We start from the raw sequence: 13549 nt of genomic DNA on the forward strand, positions 1-13549 counted from the left end.
ACTCCACTGGCTTCCAGTTGAAGCTCGCATCCGCTACAAGACCATGGTGCTTGCCTATGGAGCAGTGAGGGGAACGGCACCTCTGTACCTTCAGGCTCTGATCAGTCCCTACACCCAAACGAGGGCATTGCGTTCATCCACCTCTGGCCTGCTGGCTCCACTTCCTCTGCGGAAGCATAGTTCCCGCTCAGCCCAGTCAAAACTGTTCGCTGCTCTGGCACCCCAATGGTGGAACAAGCTCCCTCACGACGCCAGGACAGCGGAGTCACTCACCACCTTCCGGAGACATTTGAAACCCCACCTCTTTAAGGAATACCTGGGATAGGATAAAGTAATCCTTCTACCCCCCCCCCCCCCCCCCCCAAAAAAAATAAAAAAATAAAAAAAAAATGTGTAAAGTGGTTATCCCACTGGCTATAGGGAGAATGCACCAATTTGTGAGTCGCTCTGGATAAGAGCGTCTGCTAAATGACGTAAATGTGCCCTTGAGCAAGGCACTTAACCCTAATTGCTCCTGTAAGTCGCTCTGGATAAGAGCGTCTGCTAAATGACTAAAATGTAAATGTAAAATGAACAATCAAGGCTGACATTTTAAAGTGGAAATTACAAACTTTAGAAACCTTTTAAACCTTGAATAGACTACAAGTTTACATTTCCTGCAGTGCAGAAACATTCTCAGCAACAAAAGAGTGATAAAATTAAGATCCTACATATGTATACTCCAAAGATCAAAACGAGCAAGTTAGATAGCTACGTGCTTTGATGGAGCCATCTCTCTACTTGTAAGGGGGATACAAGTACAGTCAAGCAGACAGACAGACACGGATACATAGAGTACAGATAGAGCGATAGATAGAGAGAAAGACAGACAGACATGTACACAGACAGACAGACAGGACGCCCCCCTGATCTTACCTCGTCTGGCACAGATGAGCTCATGCACTCCACAGCTCCTCCCTCCACCACCTAAGGGGGTAATGGGATAGGAGCGTCAGGGGTTAAGATATTGCTCTGGGTCTCAAGGGTGCCACATGTTGGTCCCTGTGGTGGCTCCTCCTCAGGCTCTCCCATAGAGGTAAAACAAGGCTATTCGAGGCAGGTGACGCTAATTAACTCCAGCCAACTAATCTCATGGAGTTATCAAGTGTTTAATTACATTTAATTAGATTTAACAAGGCACTATGCCATTACATAATGAGAAGCTCTTTCCTTGGAGGAATTCACCAAAGGGTTATAGATTCCATAACTGAATAGGGTTTTGGAATGGAACAAATGTGTCTGTCCTTTAAACCGTTTAATTTATAGTATACAGAAGTATACAGAAGTATATGTAAGGGATAAACGCCAACGTTCTGTACATTACCTTGGAAATAATGGATAACGCAGTGGACGAGGCAGAGCTGAGTCCCTTTGCAGAACTCATTTTCCCAAGGTAATGTACAGAACGGAAGCATTTATCCTAGTTGCTAAAGAAAACAATATGAAAACACACATTTACCGGTATACATACTTTTTTAAAGTTGATATTTTCATTTTTATAAGCAAATCATAAAAATACTTTCTCATCTTTAGGTTGCTAGAGACGTTCGTTCGATTAGTTCGATATTTACGGACGCGACCCAGTCGTTCGTTCTTTATGTTCCGTTGCCATGCTCAGTGGCAACGTTCTTATCCCTTGCTTGCTGCTAGCTAGCCAACTAGCTACGGCTATACAGTCACAACCTCTGCAGCCAGAATAACAGCTAAGTTTATTCTGTTGCATTTGTTTAAGTTGTTTATCCCGCTAATGCCACAGTTGCCAAAGAAAACAATACTAAGCACACATTTACTGGTAGAAATACAAAATATGTGTTGATATTTTCATTTATATAAGCAAATTTATACTTTCTCATCTTTTGGACGTGACCCAGTCGTTTGTCCGATTAATTTGATATTTATGGACGCAACCCAGTCGTTCGTTCTTTATGTTCCGTTGCCATGCTCGCTGGCAACGTTCTCATCCCTTGCTTGCTAGCTAGCCAGCTAACTATGGCTAACACAGTCATGACCTCAGCAGACAGAATAACAGCAAAGTAGCTGTTTTCTATTGACATTCATTTGGATACATCCATAACAATGAGATGATAATGCCCAATTTTGTCTGGCATAGCTAGAAAAGTTTGCCTTCTCATCAGGACACTCGTCAACACTGACTTAATTATGAGGAGATCGCATTGCATATTAAACAATAGGCTAGACGCTAGCTAAATAGTTTGTTGCTAGTAAACCTGCCAATATGACAACCAAATTCAAAAATATCCGTTGCTGAAAACAGCTGGTCAAATTAGAAACGTGGGAGGATTTGAAAGCTTTAGCGGCGGAGGGGTTAGGAGAAATTAATGTTAATCACTTACGTCTTTACAAAAACAAATCAATGCTAGCTAGCTATATTTTTTCCGTGTTGGCCCTGCGTTTACAATGTATTCCATTTCAGTTTTGTGTAGTTTTTGGTTTAGCTTTCTGTAACTTTGTAGCAAGTACGTTCTGCATGTGTAGGCGCATATTGCGTCATGATTGCAAGGTGTCCCAATAGATGTTCTAACTGTCCCGATATCTTCTCCAACTGTCCTGTTATCTGGTTTTAATGCCCATTCTAGAATGCCCTTTTAGCCAATCAGAAACTAGTATTCAACAATGCTGTGGTATAATTAAGCAATAAGGCCCTAGAGGGTGTGGTATATGGCCAATATACCATGGCTAAGGGCTGTTCTTATGCACAACGCAATGCGGAGGATATATTGGCCATATACCACAAACCCCTGAGGTGCCTTATTGCTATTATAAACTGGTTACCAATCTAATTAGAGCAGTAAAAATACATGTTTTGTCTTACCCGTGATATTTGGTCTGATATACCATGGGTGTCAACCAATCAGCATTCAGGGCTCAAACCAACCAGTTTATAATTATGAATAGATCAGTATTCTTAACCCCGTATCCAAACCTTTTCAAACTCATAAGACAATAAAGACACACAGGCACGAATACACAAACACACAGACGCACACATACAGTGGCTTGCGAAAGTATTCACCCCCCTTGGCATTCTTCCTATTTTGTTGCCTTATGTAACAGGGTTGGTTATGTTTCCACTTGCCTCTAAAGAAATGTGTATTTAATGTTCAAGCATTCTTATTGGTTGGTTCAACTCTGATGACAATAAGGCGTGTTGTGATTGGCCCCGCTTGCAGCTAGGGGGAGATCGCGAACGTCAGGTCTTCCCAGTATGAAAATGTGATGCAAGGGGTAGGTCATGTTCTGAATACCGTTTTATATTTTACAATGTGTACAAGGTTGCTGTACGTTACTGATTTATACATGTGTGGGTATATGGTACCTGTTAGAGATTGAGGGGCTTTCTGGGATGTGCATTGGCATATGATTGCTGTAGATAAGTGTGTTAGCTAGCATACACCGATGTAATGGTCACATGAGCCCACTGCTAACACAGTTGCCTTCATGCTACAGATTTTGCCATCGACAGCCATCAATATCGTTAAGCTCTGCACAACTAACGTGCTGTTTCCCATTTAACAACAGGTACCCCCCCCCCCCAAAGTCAATACTTTGTAGAGCCACCTTTTGCATCAATTACAGCTGCAAGACTCTTGGTGTATGTCTCTATAAGTTTGGCACATCTAGCCACTGGGATTTTTGCCCATTCTTCAAGGCAAATCTGCTACAGCTCCTTCAAGTTGGATGGGTTCTGCTGAGTACAGCAATTTTTTAGTCATACCACAGATTCTCAATTGGATTGAGGTCTGGGCTTTGACAAGGCCATTCCAAGACATTTAAATGTTTCCCCTTAAACCACTTCAGTGTTGCTTTAGCAGTATGCTTAGGGTCATTGTCCTGCTGGAAGGTGAACCTCCATCCCAGTCTCAAATCTCTGGAAGACTGAAACAGATTTCCCTCAAGAATTTCCCTGTATTTAGCGCCATCCATAATTCCTGCAATTCTGACCAGTTTCCCAGTCCCTGGCAATGAAAAACATCCCCACAGCATGATGCTGCCACCACCATGCTTCACTGTGGGGATGGTGTTCTCGGGGTGATGAGAGGTGTTGGGTTTGCGCCATACATAGCGTTTTCCTTGATGGCCAAAAAGCTAAATTTTTGTCTCATCTGACCAGAGTACCTTCTTCCATATGTTTGCGGAGTCTCCCACATGCCTTTTGGTGAACACCAAACATGTTTGCTTATTTTTTTCTTTAAGCAATCGCTTTTTTCTGGCCACTCTTCCGTAAAGCCCAGCTCTGTGGGGTGTACGGCTTAAAGGGCTTAAAGTGGTCCTATGGACAGATACTCCAATCTCCGCTGTGGAGCTTTGCAGTTCCTTCAGAGTTATCTTTGGTCTCTTTTTTGCCTCTTTGATTAATGCACTCCTTGCCTGGTCCGTGAGTTTTGGTGGGCGGCCCTCTCTTGGCAGGTTTGTTGTGGTGCCATATTCTTTCCATTTTTGAATAATGAATTTAATGGTGCTCTGTGGGATTTTCAAAGTTTCTGATATTTCTTTATAACCCAACCCTGATCTGTACTTCTCCACAACTTTGTCCCTGACCTGTTTGGAGAACTCCTTGGTCTTCATGGTGCCGCTTGCTTGGTGGTGCCCCTTGCTTAGTGATGTTGCAGACTCTGGGGCCTTTCAGAACAGGTGTGTATATATACTGAGATTATGTGACACTTAGATTGCACATAGGTGGACTTTATTTAACTAATTATGTGACTTCTGAAGGTAATTGGTTGCACCAGATCTTATTTAGGGGCTTCATAGCAAAGGGGGTGAATACATATGCACGCACCACTTTTCCATTATTAATTTTGTAGCATTTTTTGAAACAAGTTATTTTTTTCATTTCACTTCATCAATTTGGACAATTTTGTGTATGTCCAATACATGAAATCCAAATAAAAATCAATTTAAATTACAGGTTGTAATGCAACAAAATAGGAAAAACGCCAAGGGGGATGAATACTTTAACAAGGCACTGTACGGTCAGATGTACGTAACAAGACACACACACACACACATACACACACTTGGCACTATGCTATGTAGGACTTAATGCTCTGAGTGGCTCCAGAGAGAGTGTATTATAACTCTTAGTCTAACTGTAGCTCAGGCTCTTGGCTTTCCACCCGCATTCCTACACTATTGAGTGTGTACTATAGGCCCTATGGAGGGTGAGTTTACAGAGACAGGAAATAGAAAGACATCACTAAGGTCAATAAGGCAACATGGGCAGTCAGGGCAACCTCTCTCCCGTCCTTTCACACAAATCAACCTCTACACTATTGTGAGTCTGAGCCACCCCACTCACAGCTTGATTAAAGCTCTCCTTCCCCATTGACATTTTTGCAGAGGAAAAAATAACAAACGGAGATTGCTCAAATAGTGCAACACAGGCTACTGCTTAAAAATGTATGTTTTTCCTTTGCCGGTATATGACCAGTATAGCCTACTCTTTCTCTCTAGTCTATGTTTTCTATCAACCATGCAGCAAACAAGTCAGGTAAAAACAAAAAGTATTTAGAAATAGGCAGCTTTTATATACTCTGCAACAGCTGTAGCCTACAGATAATACTTCCTATTTGCGATCCATAAAAAAAGATGGATATAGGCTACACAAAGGCTATAAGCAATTGATAAACATCAATATTCTTTACACCAGTGACCAGTAAAGTATAGATGAGCATTGGCTAAGGACCAGCACATTCACCAGCTAACTCTTTCCTCTCTCTCTCTCACAGCATCGTATTTACCAGGTGTGACAGCAACACTTCCAGTGCTGAGACCCGATAGCGGCCCTAGCAACGTACGACAAAACGTGACCAAGTAGCCTATAAATGTGTATGATACAATATTGCGCAGAAGCAGCCTTGAATGTAGACATTGTAGGAGCTTACCTTTGACCGCATTTATCTGACTGCAGCAGTAGTAAAGTCCACATTCCATTATCCTATAATAAACTTCAACACTTACTAGGCTATGCTATCCTGTTTCTAACGAACCATTTATGAGGACTCGCACACGTTCATGCGTGAGACTCTGTTAAGACAACGTAATGTCCGATACATTTATTTTGTCTCGGTCGCGGTCCACTTCAGCGCCACTTAGCGTCCTTCAATAAAGTGTCACGCGCGCGCATCCCACAACATCCCCACATATTTGCAGCTACTCTTCAGCATCCCTGCAGCCTATGTAGGCTACAACGCAAGCCGACGAGACACCGCAATGTGCATGTATATCATTACTAGACATTTATCTTGCCGAATAAATGGTGCTGTCACTAAGCATTCTAGCTCTGTCCCATACAAGTTATATGAGTACAGCAGGGCACCTGTGACGGTGTAGAATACTTACCATCAATCGCCATTATGTTCTGTTCCAGATTGGACCAAAGCGAGGGGGTGAAAACTGGGGAGAGGTTATTCTTGTGTTTGAAGGAGGGGGGTATTGTTTGATAGCCTGATCCAAGGCCATCCTGACTGTTTAGCGAAGCCGAATGTGAACTCGCGAGATTAGGATGATTTGTATGAGGTTAATTGTTTGACGCTGTTCATCAGCACCGCACGCTGACTAGCCTACCTGTGCAATGAAAAATTTTAGGTTATTTGCAATAGTTACATATTTTAGTAATTGCATGTTAAGAAAGTATGATGGATTATGTATAAAAATTTGATAGTGCAACATGAATACATTATATGTGTTTATCAAATAGCCTATGTTATGTATTGCAGCATACTGTGATATAACGTTATACTATTGTAATATTCAAAGTTTCATAAATTAAATGAAAATTGTGTAGTTATCAACAGGCCTATTGGTCAGTTGTTCCATTCTTGCCTGGTCTGTGTTTTTGTGCTTATATTAACTTTTTTTTCCCAATGATTTATTACTGTGTAATTATTGGCAAAAACACCCAGATAAAATTCCATGTAACGATATGGTGGGCTGGCCTATATGCAAAAAGTAGCCAGGTAATGTGATTCAAACGAATGATTATTTAAGTTTTGGTGTTTTACATTTTTTTCCTGAATGAGCATCATGGGTAAAAAGACACGCCCGTCGAAACCTCTCAAACGTTTCCGCAAACTAGCCTGTGGCCGCTTGTTCTGATCATCTACATTCGGAATCACTGTTACGGAACTGTCAGACCTAGAACTTTTCGATTCCAGGCCAAATATGAGTGAAATCAAACCTACCGATCCAGCAACAACTAACGCTGGAGAGGAAAAGGACTGGGCAGCAGCAAAATCCTTTTTTGACAGTTTAAAAACAAAGAAACCTAGACCCGTAAGTGATACATACGCAGTTGTTGTTTGCCTTTGCAGATAAAAGTGTCTACACGGGTCTATAGTGTCCTATTTGCTAATCTCTAGTATCGTAATTTTTTCTTGACTATACTTGTTTTCCAAATAGCCAAAACCCCAATATGCCATTACTATCGCCGTCTCTTCTCGCACCCTGTTCAACATGGTTGCGGAGCGGAAGATCTCCGAGGAAGAGGGAGTCGAGAAGTATGTGACCTATCAACAGGAGCACGAGAATGAGCCGCTCATGCCAGGTGTGGCGTTTCCTCTCGTGAAGGTAGATTAGAGGGATTGAATTAACGTTAACTAAGGATATGGCCTATCTGCATGTCTGTGCGTGGGAGAGTCAGAGGGTTGCCTTACAATTGCATAAGGATTCCTTAGTGGAGGTGAAGGGGAAACCTCACTCACTGTATTGCCAATGCCTTTAAGCCTAGATGCAATTTGTGTAATCCATCCAGAATAGTGTTTTGCTCAGAATTACAATAGCCAATGTTATTTTCAACTGTTATGCACCATCCATACATGAATGCACGAATGACACTGTGGCTGAATGACACTGTTACTCTGGTTCTTCCCATATACAAGCTCCTCTATAATGGTATGCAAGCACAGGATTAGGCCATGTTGTAATCTAAAGCAGAATGACAAATGTTTAAATCAAGGGAAGACCCCTTAAAATAATCTGTGTGGGTGTGTTCCTGCATTTGTGAGTGCGTGTGTGTGCACATATTCATATGTTGCAACTTGGAACAGAATATTCTGAAGCAACACCCTAGAAGTAGTTGGTGTAGTCAGCCAGGTTCTGTCATTGTTTCTTAATCCCTGTGTCAATTATGTCCTAAAAAAACACACTCTCACACACACACTGCAGGCTCTGATGACAGTGAACTCCAGACTGAGGCAGCTCTACCCCGACAGTGAGGAGCTGTTTGATATCGTCCTGATGACTAATAACCACGCCCAGGTCGGGGTGCGCCTCATCAACAGCATCAACCACTACGGTCCGTAAAACACGCCTACAACACGCCTACAACACGCCTACAACACGCCTACAACACGCATAATGCTCTGTAACGCATACTGCTATGTTACAGCCACGCCTACAATATTATAATATAATTATTTTGCAATGTATGTTCATTCATGTTTCATTAAATGATTGGACATCCAATTTTAAGCTGTTCTTTTGACCAAATATGTTGTTTTTAATGTTTATATGCCTGTTGTTCATGATATGTAGTGGCAATCTGTGGCTACCAGCCTGATGACTATACCATCACATTTCTATGAGTTTCTGATAAAAAACAATGGTTCCCTCTACCTAACAGATTTAACCATTGAGCGATTCTGTATGACGGGAGGGCAAAGCCCCATTGGCTATCTAAAGGCCTACATGACCAACTTGTACCTCTCCAAGGATGGAGAAAAAGTCACAGAGGCCATTGAGGAGGGTAGGTGGTGATGCTACTGGTTTAGGATGGACTGGTTTAGGTTAGCATGGATGCTAAGTCCAAAACCGTAGATTACATTGTGGTAACACTTTATAGTGTAGCCTACATATATAATGCATGGATGATGCTGTTATAATGGGTTGTGACTAGATGGTATACAGCCAAGGACGAGTTTACAATTTAACTACCATGAGAGTTGAGAGAGGATGAGGATTTCACTGTTGGTTTTACACACAACATAATTGTACAGTTTCAGTTAATAAAACTGACGATTGTTTATTTTTTATGAAAGTATTGATGATGAGTGTACTGTTGCTTGTATGCGTGTGCTTCCTGTAACTGTCACCTCTTGATGTCATCCCCGTCACACTAGGTAGCTAGCTACAGTAGTTCCCGCAGTAGTTGCAGGATGAAGGACAATGTGTCCCGGTGTTGTTGCCGTTCATGTTCACCCCATTGGGTAGACTGTATCACGGTAACATCTAGACGTTTACCAATATGAGTTATTTTAGTAGGAGACTAAAATCCTATTAAAAAATATTTATAAATTGGTCACGTTATACTAGCTACCGCCGGCGACACCGTGAAAATACAGCTGCCGAGTAGGAAGCACCTCACGTCGGCAAGCACAACACCGGCGTGCCTTGTCGTCGTGATTAGCTAATTGGCATGTCAAGGTGACATCCATATGAACACTAGCTGTCATCACAGATGAATGGAGAAACCAGTTAGTTAAAAGTATATTTACTGTCCTCGCCTAGGGACTCATAGCTAGCTAACTAACCTAACTCTCTAGCGAGAGAATGGCGATTTTTGCGTCACTTCCGTCCGTAGCTCTATACCATCTAGCCATAACTGTTGTAATGCGTTGTAAGACTTGTTATGAGCATGTATAAGCCCCTTGTAATGTCTTATAAACAGGCATTGCTGCAGCGACCATGTTTACATCTGGAGATGTGGAGAACCAGCTGTCTGACACACAGCTGAAAGTAGCTTTTGACGGGGACGCTGTCCTCTTCTCTGACGAGTCGGAGATCATCGTAAAACAACACGGCCTGGACACGTTCTTTGAGCACGAGAAGGAATTTGAGAACAAACCTCTTGCACAGGTGATCATGAGAGGACTCTGAAGCAGAGTATATGCCTCCATTTTATATTCGCTTTTGGCATGGTCGTTTGTGTCAGATTTCCTTTACTCCCTATAGAGGGGTTATAGATGTTCAACTAACTAGGAACAACCGTTTTAACTAACTATCCCAAATCCTAGACCTAACCCTTTCCTTATACCTACCAAGATGTTGCATAACTAAAGACCATCTATAATAGGGGACTATCCCAATAAAGTGGAACCCATTGATGTATTATTTGCTTTGATTTTGGACAAAAGTAAAAATAATACTATGCCAACCCTATGTCTCATTCATTCACTCAGGGTCCCTTGAAGTGTTTCCTGGAGGCGCTGGGGAAGCTCCAGAGAAAGTTCTACGCAAAGAACGAGCGTATGACCTGCCCCATTCGTACCTACCTGGTAACAGCCCGCAGCGCAGCCAGCTCAGGGGCCCGTGTCCTCAAGACCCTCAGGAGCTGGGGCCTGGAGATTGACGAGGCCCTGTTCCTAGCCGGGGCCCCCAAAGGGCCCCTCCTGCAGAAGATCCGGCCCCATATATTCTTTGACGACCAGATGTTCCACATCGAGGGAGCCAAGGAGATGGGGACCATCGCTGCACACGTGCCTTATGGGGTCGGTCAGAAGTATCACAAGGGGAAACTTATTGAGCAGCCCGCTAGAGATGCCAAAGACAAGAAGTAGTGAGCCTCCTAGCGGTGGGAAGGTAGCATAAGTTATGCAAATGCTTAGTTGCACACAACCCTGTCATCAGCTGTAGTAACTTCATTGTTTATCACCTTTTTTAGAGCAGGATTTTGTATTATTTCTCTCTATTTACACTTTATTACAAATGCCTTTATCAGAATATATTGTATTAACAGGAGAGAAAAACATATTGTTTAGGACTGTAGATGGAATACTCACATCAGGGACCAATGTCACCTAATGTTCTCTGTCATAAGGAGAGAAGGGATCACTTTCCTACAATCCTCATCATCATCACATTATTGTCTTTAATAGTATTTGGTAAAATATGTAGTTTTTTATGAAAATGTATGTCATAAAGTGTTTTCAAATTTTACACAGGAAAGTATATTTAGGAAAGTGTATTTTATATCTTTAGAGAAGCACATTTTGTCTCATGGCCAGATAAACATGTATGTTATATTCTCAACACTCCCGTATCTAGACTTCTCGCTTCTGCCCACGCATGTCATGGTTTTGTGTATTGCGGTTTAACATAGCTTTTAGGTACTTTGCATAGAGGATTGGTAAAGATTTGTGCACTCTAGTAAACGTATGAAAAGGAACACTTACAAGGTAGAATGCTTATTGATATGAAGTGCTGCAAATAAATCTGCATTTTGGTTTTAATGCACACCATACAAAACAGACTTTAACACACTATTATTTACACTTAAAGATGCAGTCTGGGATCTTAAGCACTTACAATTACAAATTCGTAACATATTGTACGAAATGGAATTCGTAACATATCATACGAATTGCAAACGTTAAATTTTTTATTTTTTGCAGGACATAACATATCATACAAAATGGATGACATAGTACACAATGGTGCAAATTTTTCTCGTGAGCACAACTTTCGAAATTACTGGCTGAAATGTACTAAACTAGGAGCAACACTTTAATATTCATTCATTATTTTTACTATCCATGCATTGTTCTAATCCATTCCATTTTCTTATTCCATTTAAAAACATTACTTTTTAAACGCAAGAAACCTCACCTTGCTCTTAGTAAAGCTATATTAGGCCATATTTATTATTGCTATATCAAAATCTCAAGCAAGCTAGTTCAACATATCTGTTCCACTAGTAACATTTTACGTATCAGGCGTTGTGTTCCAAATAGTTTACAGTTGAATATACATTATGTATAAGGGCAGTCTATATTGTATGTTGAACTTTTTTTTTTTTTTTTGTGATAACACATATTTTAGTAATTGTCCCCAAAAAAGTACCAACATTTCTATTTTTAAGAATATCCCAGTCTGTATTTTTTCAATTTTAATTTAACATAAAGGGTTTATCATATGCATATTGCAGTAAGTTTGCAGTGAGGTTAAATAAAGGTTTGAAATGGATGTGAATTGTTGATTCATGTTTTTATGTATTATCAACACATTTGTCACGTCTCCTCCCGTTGCTCCCCTCCGGCGCTCTGATTCTCACTGATCACCAGAATTTGGAGCACATCCGGGCAGCGAAACGGATGAACTTTCGTCAAGCCAGGTGGGCCCAATTTCTCACTCGCTTTCAGTTTATTCTGTCCTACCGCCCAGGTTCCCAGAATGTGAAAGCCGACGCACTCTCCAGGATGCACCATACCGGAGGAAGGAAGGATCTGGGGGGTCCTATCCTGCCACCGTCTCTCATCGTGGCACCTGTCTTTGGGATGTGGATGAAGACATCCGCCTGGCAGCTCAGGAGGACCCAGCGCCTGCCAACGCCCCTCCGGGGCGCGTGTATGAGTGGGCGAGGTGTATGAGACCGGCAGGGTGAGTGGGCGAGGTTTCTACCCTGGGCAGAATATGCCCAGAACTCGCTCGTTCACTCCTCCACAGGGCTCACTCCCTTCCAGTGCGTCCTGGGGTACCAGCCGGCCCTGCCCCCTTGGACACCCAGCCAGACCAATGCGCCCGCTGTCGACGAGTGGTTCCGCAGGGCCGGACAGGTCTGGGACGCCGCCCATGTCCATCTCCAGAGGGCCATTCGTCGGCAGAAGGACCAAGCCGACCGCCATCGCAGTGAGGCCCCCGTATTCCAGCCTGGTGATGGTGTCTGGCTGTCCACAAAAAACCTCCCTCTCCGCCTGCAAGAAACTGAGCCCCCGGTTTGTGGGGCCGTTTAAGGTCCTCCAGTGGATAAATGAGGTATCGTACCGGCTGCTCCTTCCCCCTCACTACCGTGTCTTACCCACTTTCCATTTGTCTCTCCTCAGGCCGGTGGTTCCTGGGTCCTCTGGCGGATACCGTCCCCCGGGGTACGCCCCCTCCGCCTCTGGACATTGACGGGAGTCCGGCGTATGCGGTGAGGGACCTGCTGGACTCCAGGTTCCGTGGGGGCGGCTCCATTACCTGGTGGACTGGGAGGGGTATGGTCCTGAGGAGAGGAGCTGGGTTCCGGCTAAGGGACGATCTGGACCCCAACCTAATTCGGGACTTCCACCATTGCCGCCCTGACCGGCCCGCTCCTTGTCCTCGGGGGCGTCCTCAAGGCTGGCGATGTCCTGCGGCGGGAGCCGCGCGTCCGGGAGGGGGTACTGTCATGTCTCCTCCCGTTGCTCCCCTCCAGCGCTCTGATTTGCCGGTCTACTGAGCCACCGGTCTGAGCGCACCACCTCGGCAACACCAGAATGGAAACCCAACGCACCCTAATCACCTCCAGCGCACCTGCACCTCATCATCTCATCACCACCCCTATATTTACATTTTAGTCATTTAGCAGACACTCTTATCCAGAGCGACTTACAGTTAGTGAGTGCATACATTTTTTCATACTGGCCCCCCGTGGGAATCGAACCCACAACCCTGGCGTTGCAAGCGCCATGCTCTACCAACTGAGCTACACGGGACCATATATATATATATATATATATATAGCCCTGGACTG

General features: G+C 43.3%; 1 protein-coding gene across 2 annotated transcripts; it reads left to right on the forward strand.

Annotated features, from left to right (window-relative positions):
* The first annotated feature begins 1393 nt into the window (after window positions 1-1393).
* LOC311106849 (cytosolic 5'-nucleotidase 1A-like) lies at window positions 1394-12021 on the forward strand. 2 transcript variants are annotated; one of them, XM_084149221.1, is made up of 7 exons: window positions 1394-4692; window positions 5790-7335; window positions 7462-7629; window positions 8227-8356; window positions 8684-8806; window positions 9728-9915; window positions 10239-12021. In XM_084149221.1, exons 2-7 carry the CDS (start codon window positions 7225-7227, stop codon window positions 10614-10616), a joined length of 1098 nt encoding a protein of 365 aa, XP_084005347.1. In that variant the 5' UTR covers window positions 1394-4692; window positions 5790-7224; the 3' UTR covers window positions 10617-12021. The 2 variants fall into 2 exon arrangements, with proteins under 2 accessions (XP_084005347.1, XP_084005346.1); XM_084149220.1 differs by lacking the exon at window positions 1394-4692 and adding an exon at window positions 4895-5040.
* The last annotated feature ends 1528 nt before the right edge of the window (window positions 12022-13549 follow it).

This window comes from Coregonus lavaretus (genome assembly GCF_964263955.1).
Source record: "Coregonus lavaretus genome assembly, chromosome: 31".
Classification (NCBI taxonomy): Eukaryota; Metazoa; Chordata; class Actinopteri; order Salmoniformes; family Salmonidae; genus Coregonus; species Coregonus lavaretus.

Coding starts and splice junctions, on each gene's coding strand:
- LOC311106849 (XM_084149221.1), top strand. CDS start 7,225: ATGAGTGAAATCAAACCTACCGATCCAGCAACAACTAACGCTGGAGAG. Junction 8,357..8,683: donor CAACAGCATCAACCACTACG/GTCCGTAAAACA, acceptor TCTACCTAACAG/ATTTAACCATTGAGCGATTC. Junction 9,916..10,238: donor AGAACAAACCTCTTGCACAG/GTGATCATGAGA, acceptor TCATTCACTCAG/GGTCCCTTGAAGTGTTTCCT.